This window comes from Gallinula chloropus (genome assembly GCF_964237585.1).
Source record: "Gallinula chloropus genome assembly, chromosome: 1".
Classification (NCBI taxonomy): Eukaryota; Metazoa; Chordata; class Aves; order Gruiformes; family Rallidae; genus Gallinula; species Gallinula chloropus.
Genome location: NC_140085.1, coordinates 149392331 through 149411477, shown reverse-complemented (window position 1 = coordinate 149411477; position 19147 = coordinate 149392331). Strand labels below are relative to the sequence as shown.

Genomic DNA, 19147 nt, shown 5'->3' with positions numbered 1-19147 from the left:
GGTTAATGCTCTGTCTGCTTAATGACATATTCCTGGTAGTGAAAAACGATATCTAGACAGACCGTGGCCAGACAAATAGGATCTTTTGTTTTGATGTGTTAAATCAATTATTTGATCAGTGTGTTAGAAAAAGTCTGTGTTGTAAAATTTAGCTTTTTATTGTTTCGTGTTTTGGATTCTTCATGCAGTTCTCTTATGTTTGAGAGGTAGTGACCTTTGTGAGCGGATTGTTATGTAGATCTGTCAGCTATTTCAGCTGCCTAGGCTGTTAGCCTTTAAAGTAGCTGTTGTGTGCCCTTGATTGAATTTAGCTTATTGCAGTGATGCAACATGGCAAGATAACAGCTAATAGAAAGTTCCAGTGTTTCAAATAAGACAGAAGAAAAAGTAATTGAATTGGTAGGGTTGTTGCTTGCTTTTCTTTAAAAATTATTCATACGTTGAAATGATTTCCTAATAAGTAGAACTGCTATGTCAAAAAGAAACTACAACAGCGGTAGCATTTAACAGAACTTGGTGGGGAACAAGTCTTTTTCTTCTGAAACAGGAAAACAAAAGGGTTTTATTCTTTTAAGGACTGATAAATTATGAAATAATTTTTTAATATGAAACTTCCTTAAAGTCCAAGACTCATATTTTCGTGCTGGCAGTTACCCAATCAGTATGCTAAACAGAGTATCTCATGTGTAGTAGTAGGTGGATGTGCCTGACCAGCTAAGAATTTCCCAAGGTCTACCTGGCACAGTTGTTGTCACCAGCCTAGGGAAGAATTGCAAGGGTACGTAAGCATAGAGTGATACTTTGCCTGAAGACTCCCTTAATATTTACTGATTTTGTGATTTAGTCCTTTGTGAGCCAAAAAGTGATCATTTTGTATTTATGAGATTTTAATGGATTTCTCCTCTGAATTTCTTCAATACTTTTTGACCCCACATAAATTTTCAGAATGCGTAGTTAATGCCAGTTAAACGGTAAAAATGTTTGCCAGAAGATGGGATGAACCTTCACCTTGAAACTCCTCCTTGCTAACTTTATTTGATATTCCCAAGTCCTTGAATCTGAGAACAACCATTATCATCTTGATTCTGTCATCTTCCGCCATATTCCCTTCCAGGCTGAGTAACCTTAGTCTGTTCAGCTGCTTGTGTGGAGGATAATTCATTTCTTTGCTCAGATTGGTCTGTTCCCTTTTCCAAGCCACCTGGAGTACTTAAGGTAGAGAAACCCACAGAGCGTTCAATTTGTAGGCAAAAAATGGATTTGTGCAGTGGTGTAATGATAGTTTTTAGTTCTTTATTCACTTGTAACGTTCTATTTGTACTCACCATTGGTGAGGTTGAGCCTCAAGTGCTGTGTCCAGTTCTGGGCTCCTCACCAAAATAAGGACATTGGGGTCCTCAAGTGAGTCCAGACAAAGGCAACCAGGCTGGTGAAGGGGCTGGAGGGCAAATCATATGAGGAGCGGCTGAGGGAGCTGGGGATGTTTAGTCTGGAGAAGAGGAGGCAGGGGAGACCTTATCACCACCTACAACTGTCTGAAGGGAGGTTGTAGAGAGGTGGGTGATGGTCTCTTCAGCCAGGTGACAGGAGACCAGACAAGGGGAAATGGCACAAAGCTGTGCCAGGGCAGGGTCAGATTAGATGTCAGGAAAAACATTTTTACTGAAAGAGTTGCCAGGGCCTGGAACAGGCTGCCCAGGGAGAGGGTCGAGTCACCTTCCCTGGGCGTGTTTAAAAAAAGGGTAGATCAGGTACCCAGAGATATGGTTTAGCATAGGATGGGGATGGTTGGACTTGATGATCTTAAAGGTCTTTTCCAACCTTGTGATTCTGTGATTTCCTTTTCTTGATGTTGATCTGATACCTTTATCAAACTGCTCTGATCCAAGGAGCTCATCTATTTGTAAACAAAGTAGGAATTTGCATCTCCTACTCCAGCTCAATCAATGAACCGAAAACTAATTGGATGATACATTTGTCTCTTGAACAGAGAGGAAAGTCATATAGAAACTAAAATCTTTTTGAGGCAACAACATGGAGTTCTGTGTGGTCATGTTCCGTTACAGCTGCTTGCTACTTTTAACAGACAACCTAAAGAATAAAGCACCAAAAAGAACTAAAAAATTTCAAAGATGTCAGGGCAGAAAAAGCGAGTTGAATGCAGGATCAGAGACTTCCTGATGCGTCAGACAGCTGACAAACTTAGAAACTCCAGGAATGTTCTGCAGGAAGCCTGAATTGCTTTTTTTTTTTTTTTTTTACCATACCACCCATAGAGAAAGCTGCACTGGAGAGACTTACAAAGTCTTTTATTCTTCCTTTCAGTCTGTGGATAATAAATACATAGTATTTTGCCTCGATGATCCTATCTAGCTGCAAGCTTTTATTGTCATAGTTTCAAAAAGAGAAATTCTTACTGCTATGAAAACCACTTGTGCCTGAGTCACTAATGTGACTGGAAGCAGCAGGGCCGAAGCTCCTAGAAGATGATACTGAAGAGTAGTGGGATACGTCTCAAGTGAAATGCAAGACTGAATCTGCAGTGGATGCAGAAGTGTTACTTCAAGATAAAGAAGCGCCACATCATTATGTGAAATGCTGCCTTCCACTGTACCTTTATTTTCTGTTATTCCCACAAAGAAGCAATAAGCTGACCATAGATGGGAAAACAGTACTATTATTAACTCCTGCTTTGAAATGCTGTACAAGTATATTCATGGATCCGAAGTCCCCTGGTTTTGTTTTACAAATAGTACTATTTTCTGTTATCTGCATGTTTCTTTGGGATTTCTCATCAAATACTGATCCAAACATTGATTTGTATGGCCTGAAACAATAATTCTGCGTGCTGAGAATCCTATAAATTGCAAGGGAAATCTTAGCTACCTTCAGTGCTAATCTGATTAATTGTGAGTCATCTCAGTCACAGTGACTAATAGTTAAATAAAGTTAAGTAATTCTGACATGTTTCAGTGGCTGTTGTTGAAATACTCCTTTCTTCCAGCAGAAATTTGTGTCCTTGTGCTATACCTCTTCCCTGCAGCGCTCACTCTTGGCATCGTTATAAGAACATAAGACTGAGGGGGACTCTGATTTCTCATTTTGTTGCTACATTTAGTAGAAATGTTAATACTGAAGCTTAAGGAAATATTAAAATGCCTCCACTAAGATCACCCACTTGGAACCCAGAGGAGTCCTAAGCTGTTTCAGACCTCTCCAATGATGCTTCATAACTGGAAGAATTTGTCTGGCCTCTCTAGGGCCATGACATGGCAATTTCAAGTTGAGGAGTTCAAACACAGCCTGAAGCAATGACATTTCAAAGAAAAAAAAAAAAACAACAACAAACCAAAACCCAAAACATCCAAAGCACACAGTGGGAACTGGCACGGTCATGTGTTTGGGAAGCTGATAAATGTCTGTGTAGCATGGCCTGTGTGGCAGACACAAATGTGTGTGGGACAGGCACCGATGTGGGCATGTTGTGTGTGGGCGTACTGATCTGCTCTAAAAGCAGCTGTAACATGGAGCTCCCAGCTTATGCCCAGGTAATCCACTGATTGACAGCTGTACTGGCTAGAAGCAGGAGGTCAGATTCAACCCTGCAAGTGTTTGTCAGGTTTGCTCAGCCGTGTCAAAGGGGCAGGAGCTGTTAGCAATGAAGAAGTGTACAGGGGCTTGGTCTGCAGTCAGTCTCAAATGCTTCTGCATCAATGGGACTCGATCTGGTGCCAGCTCAGGGACAGCGATACCTTTGATGGGATGGGAATGCAGGAGTGTGCAGTTCTCCTTCCAGGCACAGTAATACAGTTTCCTGTGGTGTGTAACTGCTAGTGCCTTGGGAGAGCAAGGAGGAGCTGTTGGCTCTTGGTGACCCTGCTCAGGGTGGGATATCCAGGGCAAAGAGTCTATGAAACCTCCCTTGCATTCCCAGAAGCCATCTACCCTTCCCCTGACTCAAACCAGAATTATTAGCAAGATTTTGTTCTCTGTAGTACCACCAGAGTCATGAGTTTTTCGTATCTGTATGAAGTCTCCATGTAGTGAGAGGGAAGTAGAAGAAAGGAAGGAAAACAAACAGTAGGTCCAAACCCATCACCAGGAAGGATAAGTCTAATTCTCCTCACTTTACTTATGAAAAAGTAAATCTGTCTTATTGTCTCACCCTTTTTTCTTTTTTCCTAACACTCTCTGTGACTTCTGTGTTTAGTCAATCATTCGTTTGCTTCAAAGCTGTAATTATATAACCTTCCAGAATCTGGGGGATGTCTTTGTTACAGTTGTTCCTTAAGATAGAGACCCTATTTGTTGAGTTGTTGAACAATGACTACTAAAGATAGGATTCTTTGGTAGTAGAAAATCCTGGTTTACCAGCAACTGTTTTCATAAGGAACCCTATGACAAAATATGTATGGTCATTCATTCAAATGTGTAGGTGTTATTTGAACTGCTTCCCCAAAATCAAATTCATTATTACACTTTCTTTGAGTGTACAGGTGGCTCTTTAGGCATGTGTGAGTGTCCTACACCTAACAGAGTCCAGTGATCTGTGATGTGCTCCATCCTGTGTCTGTCATGTAGTGTAGAGGAGCAGGGGTCTCTTCCTCAGTGGAGCGATAAATACCCTGCAGGTGGTCTGTGTGTTAATACCTGCATTACAATATAGTTAACACTGTATTTTTACATCCATTCCAAATTAGCTAAACATTGCAAAGTGCTTTTCAAAATTTCATGGATATTCCAATTGGAATCACATATGAGCACAGAAGCCTGAAATGTTTTGCTTGATGTTAGAGAATCAACTCATTATGTACACAGAAGATCATAGATCAGTTCTGCTACACACTGTGTATGTGGTTGTGAGAGCGCCACTTGAGAGAGGAAAGCCATGCTCTTGCTGAGTTCTTAGGATTACAGATAATTATTGATTTCGATTCTTCACAGCCTTTACTGTGGGTTTTTTTCTGTGAGTTCTCTGCTGTATTATGCTTTGTCAAATTGTTTCAAAGAAAACAGTAACAACTTTATAAAGAAAACTAGTTTTAAAGAAATTGTTAATCAGACCTTTTTCAGCTCTTCTGTAGGAGGGGAATAAATATTTAATACTTACAATATTTTAATAGCATAATAATGTATAAGGTATTGTATATACTGTATGTTTATACATACAGTTGCTAAGCTGGCAGCTTTAAGAATGTGTTGTCTTTTGGTAATTCATAGAGACTGTAAAAATCTGTATATTAAAATACTGAAGTTACTGTGGATATGTTCCAAGTTTTGTGTATGTGTCTTGACCTGTTAAAATAAAAACACTGAAAAACTTAGATGTGATTGCAATGTTACTGTTCAACCCTTTTTTCTGTTCTTTCCTCTAATTCCTTATCCTCAAGATGGATTCTGTTTTGCAGAAGGGATGAGAATCAGCATAGCAGGATGTTCACAAAATAGCTCTGTAACAACATTGTAGACAATTTTGTCAGAATAGGTTTAAAGTTTAGAAGAAAAAATGGAAAAGGTTGAGGGAAAGGAGTGAAATCAGAGCAGGTTAGAAGAGATGTGGTAACTATTTAAAATAAGCAAGCTGTAGGAAACTGAGGTGTTGACAGAACTCAGTAATGCAGTATGGAGTGCGTGCTTGTTACAGCTCCAGCTTTCCATGACAAGCGATCGCTTACGAAGCATTATGTTTACTTAAGAAAATATCTACCTCTTAGAATGGAAAGAGAAGCTTGAAATGGGAGTCAGGATTCTGACACACTGATATGAATTTAAAAGGTCAAAATACAGTGTTGTAAAAAAAAATATAGTTTTGAATTCATGGGCCTGACTAACAAGGAGGTGTAGGAGCTGGAAGTGACATGGCATTAGTAAAGATGGTGCAGGAACTGGTCAGATGGAGCAGGGGAATGCTGCAGAGGTGTGCTTAAGTAGTCCAAGCATGTGATTACAGAAATACATCAGCACTGCAGGTGCCATTATGGTTACAAATGGGTTAAAAATCTACCTGAATTAGGCAGTTTCGACCCTGGATAGACTGATTTCACAGTTCCTTCAGTGCAGTGCTTCAGATGCAGCTGTGCACTCAATGTGCCCATCTCGTGGATGAATACGTAACTACTACTTGCTGTCTGCTGTATTACCTCCTGTATGCAAAAAGCATGTATGTGCTGTGCCCTCTGTCTTTTGCACCAGTTGGAAAAAACAGTTAAGCCTTCCCCAACTTAAAAACTTCAAGTCTGTATCTACTTGGACAACCGTGCTTCCTTCCAGTGAGAGTGAAAAAACGTAGTTAAATGTACATAAACTATTTTTCCAAAGTCTGTGAACAGCATGACTAAAAATCACCTGAGGAAGACAGATGGCATTAGCTCTGTGTCTGGACACAATAATCTGATGTATTTAATGTCTTTAATTTGGATGTTCTTTCTTGAAAGATTTCTGATTTTCTTCTTGCCTAACCAGGGTAGAGAAACTGCCTGGAAGGCAGTCATGAGGTAAATCTTGTTCTGAGTGGCAGCCACTCTGCTGTTTCTCCAGGGAGTGATTATGGTGGTTAAACATTAATCATCCATTTGTGCCTGCTGGCCAGAGCTACTGATAGCTGGCGTGGGGGGATGTCTGTCTGAACATCCTAGTGGTCTTTCCTGCTTGAGCTCCCTCAAAAATTGTTACTTCTTTGGAGAAGAATGGGCAGAATAAAAGAGGCACTTGGAAATCCAGTGTGATAAGGTGCTAAAAGTCTGTCAGGTTGGTTGAAAGTGATGTTTCAAGAAGTTCTCTGTGTTAAAGAAGCATCTATTTCAAGTAACACCTCTTAGACGTAATGCTTGTCTGCGTCCAGGTTATTCACATTTATTCAGGTGAGAGAGTTGCATAACAGAGGTGGAGATGCAGGAAAGACCACTGCTTGATAGGAAAAGTAGTCAACTGACTACTTGGAGTTGAGTGTGAGGAGGATCAGATACTAAGGGTGAAGATGAACATTCAGTCTTTATGTAGAGTGCTGTTTTGACTAATTTGCTTGACTTTACTCCATCAGGTGATTTAAACATCTAGTCTGACACCAGCATGCTGTTTCCACCCATTTAGTCAATAACCCTCTAGGAGGTTTTAAATGGACGTTATTACTTAAGAGATCATACTTTTATTCTGCAAATGATCATTTGGGGAGTTTGTATAAATTATCCAACCTTAACAGTTAAAAAACCCCAAACCTTTAGCATAGAAGAAACATTTATTCTTTCAAAAGAGCTAAAGAAAAATGTAAACAAAAGTTTTTCACTGAACTTTCTATTCATTTTTCCTTCTCAGGCAGATAGTCACAAATAAATAAATGTATAAGGTTAGAAAATAGAGATAATTTTCCTCATAAAGTTGTTGATGAAAGTAAAAAGCTGTTAGAATAAGATCTAAATTGTCACATATCACAGCAGCAGCTTTGAATGATTGAGACTGGCTTTGCAAGGAAATATAATCAGGTCTAACCAGTTCTGTCTCAGAATTCCAAGATAAGTAGTGGGCAGTGCAAGCAGCATTCCAGGCTGATGAGAAGTATTCTGATTGTAAGATGAGAGCACTTGACTTTCCAGCTGATGCCTGTATGCCTGCCTTAGTTTTGGCTTGCTCACCGGTGATTTAATATTGAGGTAACTATTAAGCAGGGTAAGTGCTTGCTTACCCTGCTTAAGTGTTCTTGGGCACATGATCGAAAATTTCATTCCTGTGTCCTACATGTGTCCAGGCTTAAACCCCACACCAGTAAAAAGTTTACTGTCACAGAATCACAAGGTTGGAAAAGACTTTTAAGATGATCAAGTCCAAGCGTTTCTGTTCTATGCTAAACCATATCCCTAAGTACCAGATCTACCCTTTTTTTAAACACATCCAGGGATGGTGACTCAACCCCCTCCCTGGGGAGCCTGTTCCAGGCCCGAACAACTCTTTCAGTGAAAATTTTTTTCCTAACATCTAATTTGACCCTGCCCTGGCACAGCTTTGTGCCATTTCCCCTTGTCCTGTCACCTGGCTGAAGAGACCAAAACCCACCTCTCTGCAACCTCTGTTTGGGTAGTTGTAGGTGGTGATAAGGTCTCCCTTCAGCCTCCTCTTCTCCAAGCTAAAAGAGAAGGCATGCATTTTGGGGATCCTTTTCATCTGGATGTGGAATTAGAGGACTTTTCCTTCTAGAGTTCTGGCTGTCTTTGCTTTCTGGGGGCCAAATTCAGAAGATCTGTGTCTCGTGGCGTAATTTGCATATCAGCAAGCATCAGTGCAATCAGCTGAGAGGAGACAAGGCACATTTGTAGCAGAGCAAATAATTAGGAGAAGCTTCTTAGCCAGTCTCCTTTGAAATGCAAGTTATATTGGAGTTGTCATTTTATTAAGTGTCAAATGATAATTTGTATAATGATGATACAATGTTAATTTTCTCAAGCCATTTTTCACACCTTCTAGCAGAGCTTTAGCTGACATTTCTACATGCGTTCCAATAAGCAATCCTTGCAAATGTTTTAGACCTACAAAATGAGCTGTTTAAAAAGAGTACATTTGAAAGTGCTGCAGGGCAGAGGAGAGGACTAGATGACATAAAGTCCTTTCTTGCTTTTATATGATTCTTTTCCTTTGAGGTTTTGCATTTTTTGTTTACGCTTTTATATACTGTTTCTTATGCCATTTCATTAAATTGTATTTTTGAAGATCAGTAGAGAAATATTCATCCCTATATTCCTTTTCAGTGCTATACTTTATTTTAAGAATATGCTTGTGTCCAAGCCAAGGGGCGGAAAACTTTTTATTGGTGAACTAGCTGTGACTGATTTGTTAGCTCTGAGTGCCACCTACCTTCTCAAGTCACGTGTATAGAATGGAAGTGAATTAAAAGTGGTGTTAGAAGTGGCTAGGATATTTTTTAAAATCCTTTGATTTAACCAAACCATTCTATAGCTAAATCTCTGCACGACTATTGTTGCTAGTCAAAACCTATTTATAGTCCCTGCTATCAAGGTTATCGTAGTTCAGAAAATCCCAAGGGAGTCGATAGGATTCTGAGAATGCATGACTGCCAACTTAAGATTCCATTTCAGGGAATTATGAAACAGAATAACACGTTTTGTTCAGGTTGATCTTGAATTGTGAATTATAAATTTGTTTGATTTTTGAATGTGGAATGGGAATACTACTTCTCTCTCAAACACTGATAACCTGTGCTTTTGTTTTCAGTACACCTTTTGGAACTTTGTACCGAAAAATTTGTTTGAGCAGTTCAGAAGAATAGCTAACTTCTATTTTCTCATCATTTTCCTTGTTCAGGTAAGCTATCCCCATGTTTTAAGAAATTTTTGGACTCTTCCTAAACAAAAGCAAGGAGTTGAAAAAGATTTCAAAATCCACTGAAGGCTGGGGAGGTAAACATTTGAGCTTAGATAGTCTTTTACATTCATGATGTGACATAAGGAGTTCTATTTCATTTCCAGGTTATAAATGTGAATCTGACCTGAAGAGAAATTGACAACATCACTGGTTTGATGGCAAGACATCTCTTGACAAAAATTGAAAAGAACAGTGTCTTTTTGTTTTATTAGCATTTCATCATAAATAAACATCCAGATTGTCAAAACCATTGTTAGAAAATAGGTAGATTATAAATTTCCATTAGTTTGCTGGATATTATTTTTCTTACAGCAGAATGATGCCTTGGCAGAAATTTTCCAATTGCACTGTCATCAAAACCTGTAGAGAAAACAAAATACAGATGCTTATACAATGCTTACTTAGGGTGTTACATAAATGTTTGGGTTTGTACTTACTATCTCAGGTAACTAGTTTGCTGCTTTCTAAGTGTCTTAATTCTGACCCCTTCACTAGCACTGAAATGCGTTAAACAATAAAAATCTTACTAAGTCAAATGAAAAGCTGTGTCACTTTGTACATCAGATTCTGCAGAAAGAAAAGCTATGCAAATTCCCTGAGCAGTTTTGTTGTTATCTGAACTCCCTCCACGACATCGACCTCTTTCTGTATAATTGCAGAAGCCAGAGCTCAGTATTTCAGGATGTAGCCCTTGCATGAGTAACAACTGTATTGTGTAACGTGAAAACAGCACCATGCTTGTTTCTGACATTACAGAGTGATTTTGCCTCCAAAGCTGCATGTTTCTAGTTTGGTACTTAAACTCTCACAAGCAAATATTTTTACTAGGCGTTAACACCTGAACGTTAATGCGATTTAAATATGGTATTGTATCTTATCATAGCATTTAGTTATTTTTCAATGCCTATATTAACCTACTGGGTTTTTGAATTAAATTCCTTGGTACTTTGTAATGTTTTGCTGGAAAGATTACTTGAAACCTCTCTCTTGAAAAGTGGACAGCTTACATTCATAAAAACATAACCAGAAAATCTTTGTCTCTTTTGTTGCAGTTAATTATTGATACTCCAACTAGTCCGGTTACAAGTGGACTTCCACTTTTATTTGTCATCACTGTAACAGCTATCAAACAGGTGAGTAGTTTAGTGAGCAAAAGTATAACTAGAAATAACATTATTATCTGTTTTGCATTTCAGTTTTCCCTGCCTTTCTGTTTTAGACTGTCTTAGGGCAATGTCTATGACCAAGTAATTTTATTTTGTTTCTGTAGTTTAAGTAGAATTGGTTGCTAGATGATCATATCTCACTAATTCATCACAGTCTCATAAATTATTTTACTGTTTTGGTGTCCTTGTGTTCCAAAGGAATCATCTACATTCTCATGTTTGCTCAGCACACGTAGACTTCTGTTTGTTTCTAAACAACTGTCCACCCCCTATTATGCTTTTCTATAATGACTGAAAACTAATAAGAACTACAAAAGCTTATAAGATAAATCTGCTCTTACCTTTGAGATTTCCTTAAACTTTAAAGTGCGAACGGATAATAAGAATTATTTTTGTTCAAGTCTTCATTAGATGTTGATTATATTCTGCAGTTCATAAAGATAGCTGCAGTGCTTTCTGCAGATTACTATTGAACAGATGTTATGGTATTCTTTCATTTATACTGTGAAAATTAATTCATGCAATTGAAGTACTTTTTTGAAATCAATTCTTGCCACATGACTGAGTGTGAAAGTTCCCAATGAAAGTTCTTGTCAAAATAGAATTGCATAATAGAGGTATGGAATTGTACAGCTTTGCTATTTCACTTTCACGTTAGTACTATGGGAAGGAAAAGACTAACTTGAGCACTTAAATGTAGTTGGGATCTTACTGAAATTAGTGGAATCTCAGATAAGTATAGAATGTTTTAATTCATATGGGGATATTGCAGTCTGATCTGTGTCTAATCAGAGCTTCTGATGCTGCAAGTTTGATCCGGATCAGGAATGAATCAAGAATGAGATCATGATCATCCTGTGATTTACCCAGAGCCAAATTCGTTGACTTGACGAGTTTCAGGCCAGCTTCTGGAAGACAGAGGATACCAGATCTGGCATAAACATTGCTAGTGAAAAGTTAATTCATCAAAAGTTTTGCTAAATTTGAGCTAGCAAATGAGTTTATGAGCAGTACTTTACATTCGGTGCCTACATCACTCTTCTGTGTTTACTGTACCATCTTACCATAGCCACAGAGTAGTTTCTAAAAATCTGAGCTCCTGAAGTTACCATTGCAAATAAAGGTCTTTGCAGTGCTTCTCTTATGTTTTTGGTTTTTTCCCTTCATTTGAACTTAGTGATGATTGCTCCTGCAGGACAGCTATCAGTGTAAAAACCCTGTGGCATAATGAGTTCCCTTTCATGGCTTACTCTTCACTGTGTGTCTGGGTCCAGACACCGTTTCTTTCCTGTATTTCAGTCAGTGGAATGGGAGTGTGAAAGGAAAATTTGTGCAAGCAGCTTGACATTCAGCATCATTTACTGGGCCACTCAAAGGAGTTAGCACTTCTCCTGAGCATAGGAAAGATCTCTCATATCATGCTAAAGAAGTGTTCTGTCTCTGGGGAAAAACAGTCCATGAGGTTTTTATATGAAGTTTCTGTGTCAGAGTGCTCCTTGTTTTAGCTCAAAACTTGTAGGGGGTGTCTGTATTTCTTACATACATGGGGTGGACTCTGATGATTAAAACAATGACTAAAAAAAAAGTGAGGGTATACACAGGGTTGATGAGGGCTTCAGCATGTATAGTGCTTGCTTAGGAGGATGAATGCTGTCATCACAAACTCCTGCCTGCTTTTCCTGAGCATCTCTTGCTAAGCAGTGCTACACCATGTGCAGTAATCCCCTTGGTGAGTTTGGGTCTGCCATCCAGGCAATGTTCCCTCCCAGCCTCTTGCCCACCTCCATCCTACTGGTCTTTTTTTGTTGTGTGAGGAGGTTGGAGATAAAGTCTTGATGCTGTACAAGCACTATTTAGGAATAACCAAAACACTGGGATGTAAGAACACTATTTTAACCCAAATGCAAAGCACAGCAGCATGTGGGCTGCTGTGAAAAAAGCTAACTCCATCCCAGCTGGATGTACTACAGAGGGTAATTTTGATTTTCCCCTAATAAGATAAGTGATTACCTTCACAGTCTTTATGCTAAATGCAGGATTTTCCTTCATTAGCTTTCAAAGAATCTGCATAGAGCAGTGTTTCCATCTCTTTGCAGTGGTAACTATGCACAGTTGTGCAGTAGAATTTGGCTCCTGCTGGAGAGCAAAAGTTGTGATACATGCATTTAGGTAGTATTTTAGGTGTGCCTTTCCCACTGCAAAGATTTTTTTGCTGCAGTTTGGTAGGCTATCAAAGCCTAGATTATGACATGCTGTGCCTAGTACTGCAGTTCTATTTCCTTGAGTCTTTCTCCCAACAACTGGTGTAGGCTCTGGGGTGTGCTTGAGGAGTTGTCCCAATCCCTGGAAATATATTACACTAAAGTTACATATATTACACTAAAATTACAAAGACTCCCTGAGTTCCCAGATTATCTCTGAGAGCATCCAACTTACTTTAGTATGACATTGAGTTTTCAAACGTAATCAGAAATGCTATGGAACACAAGTGATGTTTTTCCATCTCAACCACACATGTCTTTCTCAGTCACAATCTTTATTCCACGGCAGGAACTTTTGAACGGGGTGCTAGTGAGGTCCTTTGGTCTACCATCTCAGTTGGAGGTAGGAGATGGAGACCCATGCAACAGCAAAGACACAAGAGTTAGAAACCATGGAAGCACCTGAGAATGGTCAAGTAGGAATGAGGTTCAACAAAGCTCAGTGTTGGGTCCTGCACCTGAGTCACAGCAACCTTATGCAGTGGTATAGGCTTGGGGCAGTGTGTCTGGAAAGCTGCCCAGCAGTAAAGGACCTGGTGGTGTTGGTCGACAGCCAGCCAGGTATGAGCCAGCAGTGTACCCAGGCGACCAGGAAGGCCAACAGCAGCTTGGGTGGTATCAGAAAGTGGCCAGTGGGATGAGGGAAGTGATCGTCCCCTTGTACTTGGCACTGGTGAGGCTGTACTTGAGTGCTCTGTTTTGGGCCTCTCACTACAAGAAGGACTTTGGGGTGCTGGAGCATGTCCAAAGAAAGGCGACAGACCTGGAGAAGGGTGTAGAGGCTGAGGGGAGACCTCATCACAATCTACAACTACCTGAAAGGAGGTTGTAGCCAGGTGGGGGTTGGTCTCTTCTTTCAAGTAACAAGTGATAGAATGAGAGGAAAAGGCCTCAAGTTGTGGCAGGGGAGGTTTAGATTGGATATTAGGGAAAATGTCTTCACTGAAAGGGTTGTCAGGCACTGGACCAGACTGTCCAGGGAAGTGGTTGCGTCACCAACCCTGGAAGGATTTAGAAGACATGTAGGTGTGGTGCTCAGGGATGTGGTTTAGTGGTGGACTGGACGGTATTGGTTAATGGTTGGATTTGATCTTAAAGGTCTTCTCCAACCTAAACAATTCTATGATTCTGTGATTCTGTGAAAGTTACAGATTCCCTGTCCTTTACTTAGTATAAAAACTAAATTCACAAGATAATTGATCAATCAGAATAGGTTACCTTGCAAAATCTCTTGAAGTAAAATTCTTCAGGAATATATATAGTATATAATTTAAAAGTTTGATATAATTGTATGACAGGATGTGTGACCACCTGCAGTCACTTGAACTTCTTTCAATACAGAACAACAGTCTTCCAAAAATACATTTTCTTCATTTTTATCTGTGTCTATAAGTACTTTCCACTTTCATGGGACTCACTAGAACATAAGCAAGAGCTGATCACTTAAACAGCAAAACCTGTTCTACACATTATAAACATCCCTATTCATCAGAATATCTTCACTAAAATACACACCTTTGTTGACCAATTGTAACCATGAATACTCCTTTTCATGCATGTCCAATGTGACCATATTATCACAGTTTCATTTGTTCTAGAGGGAATGTTTGGGGGGGTGGGGTTGTTTCCTCCTTATTTGGATCAAGGCTAAATTTTAAAAATTTTGTGAAAAGTTAGAGATGTTGTGTGTCTTTCTAGCCAACTGTGCATCACTGCATCATTCCATTTCACTGTTTTCTAGGGTTATGAAGATTGGCTTCGACATAAAGCTGACAATGCAATGAACCAGTGCCCTGTTCATTTCATTCAACATGGTAAACTGGTTAGAAAGCAAAGCCGAAAATTAAGAGTAAGTAACTATGACTTAACAGATTTTAGGAGTCAGGTTTTACTTCACACTCCTTGTAAAGCAAATTATACAGGAATGTAGTGTTATGATGTTGTAGCATTTATTTCATTTACTGGCAATTACACCTAAAATGTACTCATTTTTAATTTAATGCCTTGTAATAAAATATTTTTAGAAGTTAGGTATGTTTCTGCTGTATCTTGGCTTTGTTAACCACTCTCATCACCATTCCTTTCATTTTCCATTTTTTAACTTGGAAATTCACTCCTGATGAGTCTTTTGTCTTTCCTCCATTTTCCATCCTCTGTGGTTACACATGTTAATAATTTATTTAAGCCTGATTATCATAGTCAATGTTACTGATTTGTCCTATGTATATAATAAAGATATATGCATATGTATATATACACACTACATTCATAATACTTTCCTTACTTTGTTCATTATCAATCAAATCACAGCATCTTCATTGGACTTCTGAATGCTGCTACATATCTTTCCTGGTATTTTCAAGGTTATCTTCAGAATTTAATTTCTGCCCTTTTCATGTGTGTATGTCAGGACATTAACTTTTCATCATTATCCTCTTTAGAACTCAACAAATATGATAGGTACTTCTTTGACATTTCCTTATTTGTAAAATCTTTGCTCTTCCTTGTAAATGGCTCTACAGTGTTCATAGCCTTGCTCTGTAGCCTCTGCCTAGGGTTTCCTGGTAATAAAAAAAATGCCCCGCTGAGTATTTTATGTGTGAAACTAAACAGTTAAGTATGCTACAAAAAATAATCAAGTACCACATAACTGGAAATTGTCTTCCATTAATTGCCCATATTTTCTCTGTTTCTCCCCTGTTCTTTGCCTCTCAGAGATTATATTTTGAGCACCTAAATAGTAGGAGAGACAGGCTTAGGAAATACTTGCATGGGAAGGGATATCTCTGTATGGCTAAATGGATAAAGTTCTCTGATCTGTGTTATATGAGAAAACACATTGGATTATATAAAAGTAGACCCTTCTGCACCTAAAGACTGTGGACATTTGACTAAAGAAAGTAAAAAGGGAACTGCTAAAAAATGAGGTATCTTTTTTCACAGAATCACAGACTGGTTGAGGTTGGCAGGTGCCTCTGGAGATCATCTGGTTTAACCCCCAGCTCAAGCAGGGCCTCCAAGAGCCCAGGGCTGTGCTCAGACGGCTCCAGGGATGGAGACTGCACAGCCTCCCAGGGCAACCTGTGCCAGTGCCGGGTCACCCTCATAGGAAACATGAGATGGATGCTCCCATGTTTCAGGTTGTGCCCACTGCCACTCATCCTGTCACTGGGCACCACTGAAAAGAGCCTGGCTCCATTCTCTTTGCACATTGGCGTGGTGGCACATGTTGTCAGAACACCTTTTAAATTTTATTAAGATGCTCTTTGCTGTTATTTTTAATTGGTGGGGGATTTTGTTGGTTTTTTCCCTATTCCTGCCTTTTTTTTCGTTCAGAAATTTAGATTATTGACTTCTGATTTAATAGACTGTTGCATTATAGGGTGGTCCTGGCTTGCAGAGTGACTTGTATTCTGTGGCTTACAGATAGAATCTTGCTAGATGAATTAGTAAATGAACTGTGAAAACCAAAACTGAGAGGACTCTTGTCTTTGAGTTGCACCACCTAAAAAGTCACTTTCTGATCCGTAAAATTTTTCAGTGGCAACTTAAACTCCAGACACAGTGGACATTTGTTCTCATATTTATTCTTGTAGTGACACTTTACCGTCAGGAGGGGTTTGTTTGCTAAACTGGCCTCCCGGCTTTCTCTCGGGCCAGATTCAGTGTTCTGAACAATTCCCATTTTTTCCTTGTATGACATTTGTAGAGGTCATTAAATTAATGTTGTTTTCAGTAGTAAAGAGAGCTAGTAAAATCAATATAATTATGTAGTGTTCTTACAATTTGTTCTAGGAATAGGTGGATTCTCTGTCTCCTGACAGTTTATACAAGATAATTCCATTACAGTGTTTTGTCTGGCTTTAGTAAAGTTCTCACTTCGAGGCTTTATTATAATTTATCACATCACTATCTTTCACAATTAATGTGTTTGTGGCAAAATGTCAGGTTCTCTTGAAGACACATCTTTGAAAGAATAAAGCAACTTGAGCAGTAGTCTGGTCCATCAGGCTCCACTGCTCTTTGAGAATAAGGCTCTATATTGTTCAGGCTGGCTCAAGCCAAGACATGAATTGCTTCCAATTCCAAACCTACACCTTCACTGTCTTGCCACTTATCTTCACTTCTCTGGGCCCACAGAATGATACAGAAGTCATTTGATCAAAAGGAAATACATGAGGAAATTATTTCCTTCTTAATGTTGAACAGCCCAAAATGTTTTACTCTTGGTTAAAACTGCACCCTTTTTTCCCTAGAAATGGAGTAGCCAGTTTTCATTATGCTGTTTTTAGAAGTCTCTAGTTTTTGTTGAGACTGAAACTTGATTAACTCTACAGCTCTACTGCTGCACTAGAAGTCATGGTTTTCAAAGGTGCCATCATTCACACAAAAGATGGAAAAATTCTTAATGAAGTTGCTGCTATATTTCATACTCGATTGTCACAGGTATGCTCAGCAGCATCTCATGTGATATGTACAATCTGCAGTTTTTCATTGCTATTGGTTAAAAAGAAGCCTTTTTCATGCCTACAAGAAGCTAAATCTTGTTTATTATCCTCATCCTTCAGTACCTGTTAGTAAATCTTATCTAAGCTGTCACCATTGTATTTGTAGATATTACTATTGCTGATTGTTATCATGGTATTTAGCGTAACCTAGAATTAACTGGCCCCTGCCAACTGCTAAGGATATTGGAATTTAACTTTATACGTGTGTCACAAGAACAAGGATTAAGCTGAATCTTATGATAATGAATTATGATAAAAATAGACTGAACTGATGTTGAACTGCTTGAAAAATGACAAAAAACTGTGTGTTGTGATGGGACTTCAAGTCATACTTCAATATTCTTAACACATGTAGTGTATCTTTGCCATTTGTTCATTTTTTTCATATTCCTTTATGAAAGATGACCTCCAAAAATGTTTCAAAGGCTTTTTTTCTCAAATGAATAGTTTGCAGTAGTATTTTTTATTTATAGTTGGCTGGCTGCTCTGTGACACTCTTTTTACATGCTGTAAGATACTACCTGTGTTTCCATTAATAAAAATTAATTTGCTCACCTTTAAACATAGATAAAAATAGGATGGATCTTTACTCACAAATTCTGCTGAAAATGTATCCTTCTTTCATTGGCAGACTTGAAACTTTTAGCTTTTTCAGCTCTAATTCTAATCAGAGATAGAGGCTTATCCTCAAGAGCCAGCAAGAGTAGCTCACATATCCAGCTGGTTTTGAAAGTGTGTTGGGTGTGCTTAGTCTTAAAACCAGGGTAGTATCTTCCATCTTTCAAATGAGAACTTAGTAAGACAGTAGGTGCAAAATGGTTATTCTGAAAGGTAGTACAGAGTAGATGTCAGTGATTCCTCAAGGTGTAACTCAGAGATATTTGTGTAGTTCTTCACTCTAATGGTAAAATTCTGGTATAAGTAAAAAATTATGACTATTCAAGATTGAATGTAGGTTTTAGTTTGGAAATCTGAAATGTGAGGTGCTATGTAAATTATAAATGCATTTTCTTGTGCTGTTTCTTCCCTTAGGTTGGAGATATTGTAATGGTAAAAGAAGATGAAACATTCCCATGTGACTTAATATTTCTGTCGAGTAGTAGAGGAGATGGAACGTGTTTTGTTACGACAGCTAGTTTGGATGGTGAATCCAGTCATAAAGTAATAAAATGTTCTACATTTTCTTTCTAAGGCAAAGTTTGCATTTCAGTTTTTACACAGATCACAATATGACAATGCTTGTATGTGTGAGCAGCTGCACTAATTGTGTAACTAATATTTCAACCAGTTGACTTCATATCTCTTTAAGTATCATTATTTTATGCTAAATTTTAAAACCTGATTTTGTCTGTGTCCAGTATAGGCATGCAGATTACAGAGATAATGTACACTTTTTTTGGTACTTAAATGCTTTCCTGGTGACTTAATCTTGAGTACACTGCAGGGTACTTGCATATAATGTAAGAAGCCACATAGTGAGGAGCATTTAAAGGTGCATCTCATTTGAACTATGAGCTCTTATGTAAAAGATAATAAATCTATTTCATGCTGTACTGAAGCATAATTTGAGATTTATGTCTTGTATGCCTGTCCTTTTATTTTACTTAAACCTTTTTATTCATTGCAGACTTACTATGCTGTTCAAGATACAAAGGCATTTCACAACGAACAAGAAATCGATGCACTACATGCTACTATTGAATGTGAACAACCACAGCCTGACCTTTATAAGTAAGAAAATAATTGTTACCTGTTTCATTTAAGATACCCTAACAACCAACGATAATAGTAGCAATAATGAAAAGATTCTGGCTGCATCTGGCTGGTTAGGGTGGGCTCCAGA

At 38.6% G+C, this 19147-nt stretch overlaps 1 protein-coding gene across 2 annotated transcripts in view; it reads left to right on the top strand.

Annotated features, from left to right (window-relative positions):
- ATP11A (ATPase phospholipid transporting 11A) overlaps positions 1 to 19147 on the top strand; it is a gene marked incomplete at both ends in the record, with an annotated part of 124179 nt that overhangs the window by 66013 nt on the left and 39019 nt on the right. For both annotated transcript variants that reach the window (XM_084267121.1, XM_084267122.1), the window contains 5 exons: positions 9220 to 9309; positions 10422 to 10502; positions 14538 to 14645; positions 18337 to 18465; positions 18932 to 19035. In XM_084267121.1, the coding sequence (XP_084123247.1) occupies positions 9220 to 9309; positions 10422 to 10502; positions 14538 to 14645; positions 18337 to 18465; positions 18932 to 19035 (512 nt within the window). The remainder of the gene's footprint in view (positions 1 to 9219; positions 9310 to 10421; positions 10503 to 14537; positions 14646 to 18336; positions 18466 to 18931; positions 19036 to 19147) is intronic.